Source organism: Mercenaria mercenaria, chromosome 9 (assembly GCF_021730395.1).
Source record: "Mercenaria mercenaria strain notata chromosome 9, MADL_Memer_1, whole genome shotgun sequence".
NCBI classification, from domain to species: domain Eukaryota; kingdom Metazoa; phylum Mollusca; class Bivalvia; order Venerida; family Veneridae; genus Mercenaria; species Mercenaria mercenaria.
In genome coordinates this window covers 52,176,484-52,188,093 of record NC_069369.1, presented here as the reverse complement: position 1 = coordinate 52,188,093, position 11,610 = coordinate 52,176,484, and the positions used below count along the sequence as shown (strand labels likewise).

At 35.7% G+C, this 11,610-nt stretch overlaps 1 protein-coding gene across 2 annotated transcripts in view; it reads left to right on the top strand.

The window, feature by feature from the left end:
* Positions 1–9,348: 9,348 nt before the first annotated feature.
* Positions 9,349–11,610, top strand: part of LOC123547118 (uncharacterized transporter slc-17.2-like) — a 52,611-nt gene continuing 50,349 nt past the window's right edge. For both annotated transcript variants that reach the window (XM_045333941.2, XM_053551405.1), the window contains exon 1: positions 9,349–9,595. In XM_045333941.2, coding sequence (XP_045189876.2) covers positions 9,535–9,595 — 61 coding nt within the window. In that variant the 5' untranslated portion in view covers positions 9,349–9,534. The remainder of the gene's footprint in view (positions 9,596–11,610) is intronic.

The following is an 11,610-nucleotide window of genomic DNA, read 5'->3' as shown; positions in this document are numbered from 1 at the left end:
AAATTCTCATGTTTTCGCTCGGCGGGGTCGCGGGGCGAAAACGCGAAATGGCAGAAATCAGCCACCATATTATCGCGCATGTAAATGATCAAAATGTATAGGTTACTTACAAATGCAAACATTAGGATTGATGAAATTCTCCCCTAAAAGAAATATGACAGCATTAATTTTATACAGGTGGTTGCGCTATCGCATCATTGATCAAACGATAGTGGTGGCGCTCTCTGGCGTATAAATGCTAAATGTCTGACTAGAAAGTTTGGCTTTATCATGGCATTATGATCCAAGTTAAAAGCTATTTAAGAAGAATCTCTGTTTCCCCTAAAAACATTTGTATTTGAATCATCAATTAATGAACTGTTATTTCCGCTTCTTTGAATATTATTTACTGGCCGAGTCTCTAAGGAAGTTCAGGTTCATCAGTTTTGACCCAGTTAATTAATGATAATTTGTTGTGTATTATCTAAATGATCACGTCTGCAACTATTTACATTGAAGAATTTGTGTAATAATGTTTAGCATTTGAACATATAAAGACATGTTATTTGATGATGCACATTTATGCACCATTTGTGGCGTCTAAACGTCGACGTCCATTTAGCGCGTCGTCGTCATTTTCGTATTTCATATATCATTGTATATTTCATATATTGTCAAAGAAGCTTATTAAAGCGAAACATGTTTTGACAAGACTGTTGGTTTATGAATTTACAATATCATGACTAGAAATAACAAACTTTACTAATGAAAAAGAATGGTATGCTTCCAATTAAGGATTGTCATTTACCATTTTATTCTCATAATTATTATCTTTCTTGAATTAAGAGAAGGATGTGTGCGAACAATTAGCGAATGATTGATTTTTGACTTGTAGATCAACAAAACTTTTATACATGTATACTCAAGTATCACTATGACAATTTAAGCATACACTGTTTATCAACTGCAAATTGAAGGAGGGCCTCTGCTAACAACAAAAGCACGAACAATATCTTGCCAAGCCTTTTTCTCCAGCCAGTTACACAAGTGCATCACAGAAAAAGAAAACATACTCCAGAAAAACATCGCCATGCAGTATGGCTAAATTTGTTCACCAAATCAAAAGATGTTCATGAAGAAATAAAATCACTTTCCAAACGGAGTACAGCTTTGGCAAGTCATTCGTTATTAAGTTAAGAAACACATAAGATATGAAACGATTCTACAATGAAAACGAACATGGAGAAATTCTTGAAAATATTAGAGAAATGGAGCAGCGTGGCACTTTCATTCATTAGGTGCGTATAACGTCTCTGCAATTAATCAAGCAGATAAGTCGACTGATTCCTTTATTTTTAACAAAGAAAAATGTTAGGAAGCAAATCATTTCAAGTTTTTGAAGATGTTCTAGAAATATTTGAAGGGGATCCCGTTGCCTAGAGGTTAAGGTCGCTGACTTTAAACCCCTTTCCCCTCACCAATGTGGGTTCGAGCATTACACGTCGAATTCTTTGTGCGAGCCGTCCAACTGGCTTAGAGTCTTCTTAAATCATCAAAGCTGGAATGTTGCCATATGACCTATACTTGTTTAGGTGCGACGTTTAACCTAACAAAAACAAAAGAAATATTTGACGTTGAAAAAGACACGAAACCCGAAAACATACAAACACAAAGAAATATTAGAAAAAAGAAAATATAAAATGATAATTAATTTCTGAGTTGTCGAAACTTGATACTTTTGCCTGTATACGGTTATTTAAAAATGATTCAACGCATAAGGCGTTCAGCAAGTTATAGATATGAATAATGACAACCTTCTTGAAGAAACAAATTAATAGCCATAGGAAATGTAATTTTGTAGACAGTATTCTGTGATGATTCGTAATGAACTGTTACATCTTTTCTGTTTTTTTTTTCTCTGATACGAAATTAATGACTTTAATATCAAGCTAAGTGAAAAATTGTCATTTGTTCGAGAATCAACAAGTGATGAGAAAAATGCCGATTATCCCATGGCATTTCGATAAGCGCCCAAACATTTACAACACTCCACTAAGAAATTTCTGCAAGTTTGTTTTAACGAAGGTCGAGTCCGCTAGTGGAAAGTGAGGTAATAATCGACCATGGTGTTATGTAACGAATGCGTTAGTACGCCGTCGGATTTTTGTCGATAAATCGTAAGACAACAGCTAAAGCATTTTTATCTAGGAAAGGACTGTCATGAATCAGCACCAGTTCCTATCTCAAATAAAAAAACTTCAGTATAGTCATATCAATTTGTATAAGGGCATTTATTTCTTTTTCATGCAAAAATGTTAACCTCAAAAATAAGATGCCATAATTATCTTCTCAAGGGGCCCGCAAAAACAAAGCTTTAATTATTATAACATTTTGATCAAATAAAATTTTTTATTGCATTTTTCATCATAACGAATACTTCCCTTTCATCAAATCATACAACTAAGATAAACATTTAAGATTGTCCCGGGACTGACCATGCATATACTCAGTGACATTTTTATTTATCGGATAAATTTGACCGCAATGTGTTGATGTCGCCACTTGCCAGATTTCCATAACCAAAGAGGGCAATTATCAAAGGTCATTTAGGCTTGCTCGATGCCACGAACGATGTTATCATGCTGAACCATGATTGGTTAAATGTTCTCATAGAAAATGTCAGCACGAAATCCCAGGCCCACTATCTCAGAGCAGGCCCGGGTCGCTGATCGGCATCGATGCTCGAGCGAGCGGTGTTTCACTGTATATGAGAAAAAAATTTGTTCATTTTGTTCAAATCTAAAACAATATGGAAGTGTTAATTAGTAGCCGCAATATATCATACACCACTGCGCCACCACTACTCAGATATAGCGTCATCACTAGTACGATAGCTCCCCCACTTAAAATATACTGCCATGTTTCTTTTAAGGAAGGTCGAGTCCGCTAGTGGAAAGTGAGGACATAATCGACCAATGGATGTTAGGTGTACGAGTATGTGCGTTAGTGCGCCCGTCCGGATTTTTTGTCCGAACAATGCAAGGAGCAATCACGCTATAAAAGGCATTAATGCTTATCTCAGTGAGACGGAGTGTCATGCACAAGCACCAGGTTCCTATCTCAAAGGTCAAAGTCAAACTTGCAGGTAATAGTCATATCAGATATTGTATGGGGCATATAACTTTGACATTTCTTCTTCATATTTGGCATGAATGTTAACCTCAATAAAAAGGAGTGCAGCACGTAACTCCCTGAGTCCTGTCTCAAAGGTTGAGGTCACAATTAGGGATCAAAGGCCATTTTAGAGCTTGTTCGGGCCATAACTTTGATAAATATGGAGCAATCTTGTTTTTATTTGGCATAAATTTTCACCTTCATACGACGGAATACTGTCCTTTCTCAAAGGTCAAGGTCATACTTAGAGATTAAAGGTCATTTTAGAGATTGTCCGGGCTGTAACTTTGCCATGCATAAACCAGTCTATTTTTTTTTATTCGGCATAAATGTTTGCCTCAATGTGTTGGAGTGTCGCGCGCAACTGCCAGATCCCTACCTGAAAGGTCATGGTCACACTTAGGGTCAAAGGTCATTTTAGAGCTTGCTCGTGCCACAACTTGGACATGCATTGAACAATCTTATTTTGATTGGTGTAAATCGTTGCCTCAGTGAAACGGAGTGTCACGCACAAATCCCAGGCCCCTATCTCAAAGGTCAAGGTCACACTTAGGGGTCAAATGACATATAAGATCTTAGGCCAGACTTTGACATGCATTGATCAATCTGTTTTGGCAAATCCCTTTTTTGTGGACTTACAATATTTTTTATAGAATTACTTCCCTTTGTTGTTACTATGAATTACTGTGTTGTTAATATGAATTGCTTATATTGTAACTTTTTATTATAGGCCGTAGGGAAAAACCGAGACTTCTTTTCTGTGGTACAACATGGATGGTATCTCAAATTCTCAGGTGTATTTTGACCTATCTCTACCTGGTAAGGATATTTTTTGTGGATGGAAAAAAATTTTTTGGACTATATTTTTTTTAATTACTTCCCTTTGTTGTTTCTATAGTTGGCTTATTTTGTAACTTTTTTAAAATTATTTATCGTACGGATAAATTAACACCATATTTTTTCTGCGGTACAATATGGATGACACATCAATTGTTTAGGTGAAATGTAGCCTTAGATTTTTTCTTCTGTGTGGAGGATCGTTTCTGTTAAATAATTTAAGTTTGGGACAAGATTGTTTTAATTAATTGATTGAAATGTTTGAGTCATTCAGGCGGTATGCCAACAAATATAGTATCGACATTGTCAACATCCTAGTTAAAACTAATGTTTGCCTTTGAAAGTATCATACACATTGATACCGTTTGCATGCGTGATAATGTTAATATAATATGTATATGCATCGAAATGTTGTTTGAATGTAAACATATCAAAATGTACAAACGTCCAAATCAAGAGATCACAATTTACATAGAATTTTAACACAATTACGGTCAGTCTGTAGTAAAAGAATTCCTACACCACACTACATTCTCCGATTTCTGAAATAAGCTCTACAAATTAAGATATGAAACGAATGTAAAAAATTATATCAATTTGAAACCGGTGATAGCTGCGCCACTGAAGTGTCGACAGCATATTTCCTTATCACCGCTTTTTGGTGGTGGAGCTAGGGTTTAGTAGCCGTGCTATAGTGTTGCCATTTTTGCTTTATTTTATCAACTATTGATCAGAGAAATTGCAGACTTTCACACATAGATCAATCATATGATGTATTATATGGTAATTTCTCAATGATGAACACTCGCATGATGTAACTTTATAAGTAAATCCTGACCCTATCCCTTTAATCCATGTATCTGATAGATGTGAATTGATTTTGGAGGATGGTAATTGCCATTTCTTATTTTATCTGGTAATGTCATACCTGTATGAACCTAACATACATGTAAACAATGGTTCAATGTAAATGATGCGCTAATATGTACTTTATGTGTAGAAATTAAGAAATTCACTATTTTGTTTTACGTTGCCATTGAATCAAAATGGCTTCTTATTTGAAATGTTCATATTGTTTTCATTTCAAACCGATTTTGAATATTCCCTCAGGGCATTAAATGATTTAAGGAAACATACAATTGATAGAATACATAATGTACATTAAAACAACATTGCCTATACTCTAAATTTGATATTTCGTCTCAGATTCGATTGCATGACATCTTCCGTGAGTTATTTAAGAACAAGGGTTTTATTTAGGCATTTGGTCATTATTTCGCAAGATAAATATCATCTTTGTGCTATTTAATGTAATGAAAAGTAGTCACAACCTAGACCATTAGTCTGACAGAGATTAGCATATTTTAGATATTTCAAACTAATATTATTTTTAATCATGCACCAATATCGTTTGAATAAATAAGAAATGCTTGTTTCAGAATCTTCTGCAATATCAATATACAAAATGTATATAACGCTTTAAGAAATTTTATTCCCTCAAATCTTCAAAGATTCGTACATATAATTTTTTTGTTTTGATTATCTTTAAAGTACACGTACATATCCCTATATATTTCTGGGAAGTTCTTTTAAATATTTTAACAGATTGTAGTCCTTATGACTTCAATAGATCCACCACTAAAGAGAATAACATGTCGTATACATTATTGATTTTTTTATCAAGGCTGAATAAATGGATAACAGGCAGCGGTGGTCTAGTGGTAAAGGTGCCGGCCACTCAACTCGCGGATCGTATGTTCGAGCCCACACCATTTTTTTATGACACCGGTATTGGTTTTTCAAGGAAGCGGATTTCAGAGTGTTAAAAAAATCTTGAAGATTTACAGTGGAGCTAAAATAAATCAATGTAAACTGAACCCCAAATCAAATGTATTAAAAAATCTATTTTATATGGTCTGTCTGACGAACAAGCGCAGCTGGTTTAGGCAGGTTAAAATCTATGCGAGTGAAAAACAAAGTCAAACGTTTTGTCTTCAAACAAGGGCGGCCGGATGCGGTATGGACGTCTATGACTGCCTCACGTCGTATCTGTAAACAGTAATGAATTTATAATAAAACAATAATAAACAATTACTTTAGGTAACACAGTTCGATCAAAGAAGTATTAATTTTCTCGGGGGATATGGGGAAATCTCCCAACTCGTGCTCTCCATCCTCTCCTGCCTTATGCTCTCGCGGGATGCCTGTCTTCGGTGTCCCATGACCGGACCACTTTTTCGAAGCCGGCGACGGCCCTGCAATGTAGTAAAAAGGTTGAAGTTCAGTCCAGTTGTTTCAAGAAAACGGAAGTTTCACTTCCGTAATTTATTGTACAGAAACGCTATATTAGAAATAGATGGGATGAGTAGCACACTGGATGATCCGGAAGTTATATGTGAACATTTCTTTATGAAGACATAACCGTCTCTTTTGATGATTACTCTCTTTTTCACCAGTGGGTCGGCCGGATGGCAGTGTTTAACTGTGCCTACAGAGAAAATATCACCACGCTGCGTCACACTCGCATAGGACATCAGTTGCTTTCGCCAGACGGAACATCTCCATTGGACTCTGTTAGTAGCCTCTCTCTAAAATAAATGGACATTAAACGTTTATAAAGCCTTTGTGTTTAAAATATTAAGTACATCTATGTAAATCGCTTGTTAAAACCATATTTTAAATCACATATATTTGCTAAAATATTTAATAAAATAAAAACAAAGTAAAATGAGACTGCCACATTTTCCTTAAAGATATGAAATATGAAAATTGCTTGTTTTTTTTTCACGTGCAGAACAGAACAGAACAGAACAGAACAGAACATATTCTGATATTTCATCCATACATTTTGCAATACAACATGCGTTTAGTTGTAATATAAGCATTAGAATGGTTCCAGCACAAGAAATAGTGTTAAACAGGTAGTACCTTTAATTTTATAGTATGTATTTTCTGTAAATGAAAATATTTATGAAAACGCAGTAACGGGGATTTCGTGTTTGACATTTAACAACTGAAAGGAATATCATTAATAGAATAAGAATCATGAGAGCAATAATGTAAATAACAAAAATCATATTCTAAATCTGACATTTAAGTCTGTATTAAGCTAAACTGAAGTTACATTTACACAGTATGAAAATCAATCTGATGCTACCAGCTTCTTCTTCCTGTGCGTTGTTCCCACTACAACAACTTCAAACGTCACCATGGTCTCATCGTCGTTGTCTTCTTGAATGGGGTTAGTAAGTGGCGGTTCGATGATGGCTCTGTCCTGAATGAGGGTAATTACGGAATTCGAGTATTGCGTTTCAGATCAACACGTACAAAGGCGATGGCCCTAACGGAATTCCGTAGGTAATATCTGTCAGGCCCTCACGGGTGATGTCGAAGTTTGTTTCATCAGTTCATTAGTTGCGATGTCGGTGGTAGCGGTGTCGGTGATTTCTGTAGCGGAGGTAGTGTCACCTCCCGGTACTGAACTCGAGGTTGAAAGTGATACGTGGGTAGATGTTGATAGCTCTATCATTGTTGAATGGGCCGCAGTCTCAATGCCGTGGGCAGATATGTTGACATCTTCCTCAGCCTCGCTGCACAAGAAGCACGTGAAGGCGATCTCCGTCTCACCCTTCGCCGCCTCTCGAAATGCAATCTACTTATACTACATATAACGTACAGACAAATTGCAAATTAGTTAAATATACATTGTACATTCGCGCTTGTAAATTATAACTTTATCATTATATGATAAAGAATAAACTGTTAGTAGTTCGGTCGTAAAAATTAAACTTCAGTGGACCGGGTACTTTGTATATATATTTTGAAACACGTGCGGTATATGAATTAGATGATAACATGTTAGATACAGTCATTATATATATGGGCCGCAACATGAGAAAACCAACATAAAGCATTTGCGATCTGCATTGATCCAGACCAGCTTGCGCATCCGTGCAGTCTTGTCAGGATCCATGCTATTCGCTTTCAAAGCCTATTGTAATTGGAGAAACCGTTAGCGAACAGTATGGATCCTGACCAGACTGCGCGAATGCGCAGGTTGGTCTGGATCTATGCTGGTCGCAAATGCACTATGTTGGTTTTCTCATGATGCGGCTCAATTATGTACATCATTACTATTATGTGCATTGTGAAAATTGTTCCATGTTTATGGGATTAGACTCAAATAAACAATCAAAACAATACAATACAATACGTTTATTTCGGCATCAAACATTGTTTACATTTTATAGCCACATATGATATATTGGTCAGCAAACGAAAATAATTACATTTAGTCATTAATAGATGTTATCGGAGGCACAATAACATTAATAAGAGACAAAATAGTTACAATTTGTAAACACAATATTATAAGATGTTGTCAGGGTCTCAATGGAACCAAAAAATATTACAGGCATTACATTTTATGTGATGATGAAAGAAACTGTCAGTAGCACAGACGTAAAAAAGGTGCGAAAGTGTTATAGTGTCAATTGATTTAAACTTCAATTGACCGGGTACTTTAGTATGTTTTGAAACACGTGCGGTATATCAACTAGGTGATGAATCAAGGAGCTATGATTTGATTAAAAGGCGATAATTTTTTATTGAAATAAAATAAATTGATTAAAAGGCGATATTTTTTATTAAAATAAAATAAAACAAACACATAAATACATTACATTGTAGTACAAAAATGTTATATTTTCTAAACATTCAAGGCATAGTTAATGGTTGAACATGTTTTAATTCGTGACTATTGAGGATATGTAAGTTGTTGAAAAGGCATTTTTATATTACATCAAAATAATAAATTACACAAGGTGGAACTCCAAAACAAACACATGGGTATGAAATATATAAAAGTCAAATTTTCATCTCAACAATAACACATAAATTTATAAACACTTACCTGCGTTACACGTGCAGTGTTGCCACGTGTCACACTTATCACAAGAAAGTGCCTGTTGCCGAGGACGCACAACCTCACTACATAAAGCACAATTGTCCGCCATTATGATAATTAGCACACTACACAAAATCATTAATTATTTACAAATCCACAATTAATTAAACAGAAAATATCACGAATACCACGATATAATATTTTAACAATCTAATTCTATGAAGGCAGGTATGGGCAAAATGGAATGTTTAATCAAATTCTACATTGTAGAAAAAAAATCGATCTGAACGTGCAGAACTACCTTAAGCGGAACTCATTACCCATGAACATTGATCCTAAAGGACCAGAAAAATATGAAAGCACCGAAGCAATGCTGTATTTATGGTAAATTTGGAGGATTTGGGTAAAAAGTAGATTTGTATCCGAATTGACCAGCATCCGGTTGCATCATTTGTTTGTTTACGTAGCGAGAAGCGTGTTAGCCGTATTAGGTGTCTATTTATAACAGAATATATTTTTTTAAGACATGAAGATAAATCTTTGAAATTTGTTGCCAACAGGGAGGAGAGACATAATTTGCTGTTTGGTTTCAAAACGTTTGATTTGTCTAAAGTTATTAGCTTTTGTTCGGAAACAGAATGAAAGAAAGGAGCGAAACAGAATCTGATGAAAATCACGATAACTTTGATAAAGAATCTGGTAAGTCACTAGCAGAGATTTCAGAAGCAATGTGAGGCATTAATTTGATTAAAGATTGGGCGTATAATATGAAGATTTTATATAGATGCATTAATTAACGCGCTGGTATAATATAAGAATGGGCAGTGGCTAGAGAACCGGAATCGGTTCCCTAGACAGCGAACTTATTAGTCCGGAACCGGTTCTCTAACCAAAATACGTTGCATAGGCTAGGGAACCGGAATTTTATAACACTGCCGAAATCCACTCTGTTTCTATAAGTATCATGCATATTACTATCTTAATTAATTTTACCATTCTCTTCCATTTATCTGCGTTTACTGTCTCCAAAAATGTACTCGCCGCATACCGTGTCTGACATATTAATTGGAATGATGTAATGCGTGAATACTACTTTGTCGTTTTTAAATGTTATTTTTTTTAAACATGTACAATGTTTAAACTATTTTTTTTTTAAATAGTATTAATTTGTATTTGCGTCATTACATGTTTATAATTATAGATGTACAAACTAATTTAATTGCCATTAAAACTTCTTGCAGATTATCTGATCACTTTATATACTGGTTTGTAACACCTCGGCATTACACGTTCAAAGATGTGCGATCAATACTGATTAACAGAAATTAATTAGTTTGTTTTAATTGTTTCTTTTATTGTATTGTACTTTTTAAGTTTAAATTTCAAGTTTATTTCGGCTTGCTCCAATGCCGACGATTTCCGCATTCATTCGTACAAGTTTATCTTCCAATATGGCGGATAGTATGCGGAGAGTACACTTTTGGAGACATAGTAAACACAGATAAATGAAAGGGCATAGCTAGCTTGCTGAAATGGTGAAAATAATTAAGATAATAACATGCAAGACACTTTCCAAAAGAAACAAAGTGAATGTTGACAGCTTTATGCATGTAGAAATAAAATTCCGGTTCCCTAGCCTATGCACGGTAATCTGGCTAGAGAACCGGTTCCGGACGAGTAAGTTCGCTGCCATAAGAATGGAAATGTCTAGGGGTACGGATCCGTATCCCTAGACACTTCCTATAAGAATCACTAAAAGAACACATTTGTTAATAGAAGGGGCCAGGGGCATGGGGGAGGGTTGATTTTTGCAGAAGATGCGTACTTTATCTTCTGATTGAATATAAATCTGATGTGGCTAGAAAAGGTGATAATTTCAGTTTTCACGACTGTTCTTCGGGATCTTATGTGAAAGAAGGCAGTGAACAGCACTGTTTAACAAGTGAAGTACTGGTTTGAGTCGTAAATTCGGCCAGGTAGTAAATATTCGGCCACCCACTTTAAAGCCTTTTTTCGAGCCAGATGCTTGAGAACGCATCTATGTCATCACAAGCACTTGTGTTAGCAACAAAGTCGGCAAAAAACTACAAGTTGACATGAGTAGAAAAAAAGTTGTCTGTCCTTCCCTAAAGTTGTGTACTCTAATTAGCAAATATTTTGTCTCGCTGTTCGCGTGACGTCATTGCACGCGCTCGTTTATGCTGAGGCCCGGCAAGGGTTAATTCAAATCTAAACTTTATAACACAAAAAGAACATACACTAACTAGCATAAAACCCGTTAAAACAAAGAAAATGAATATATTGTCCCTCAACGTCTTTGAATTTCCATGTCTATGTTGTTTCCTTTGAAGAAGGAGGGGTATATTATTTTGCAGATGTTGGTCTGTCGGTAGGTCGGTCGGCCGTTAGGTATGTAGTCCAATCCGTTTCCGGATGATAACTCAAGAATGCTTGGGCCTGTGACCATGAAAGTTGATAGAGAGGTTGCTCATCACCAGCAGATGACCCTATTGATTTTGAGGTCTGTATGTCAAAGGTCAAGGTCACAGTGACCCTGAATAGTAAAACGGTTTCCGGATGATAACTCAAGAACACTTGGATCTAGGATCATGAAAGTTGATAGGGAGGTTGGTCATGACCAGCAGATGACCCCTATTGATTTTGAGGTCAGTATGTTAAAGGTCAAGGTCACAGTGACCCTGAACAGTGAAACG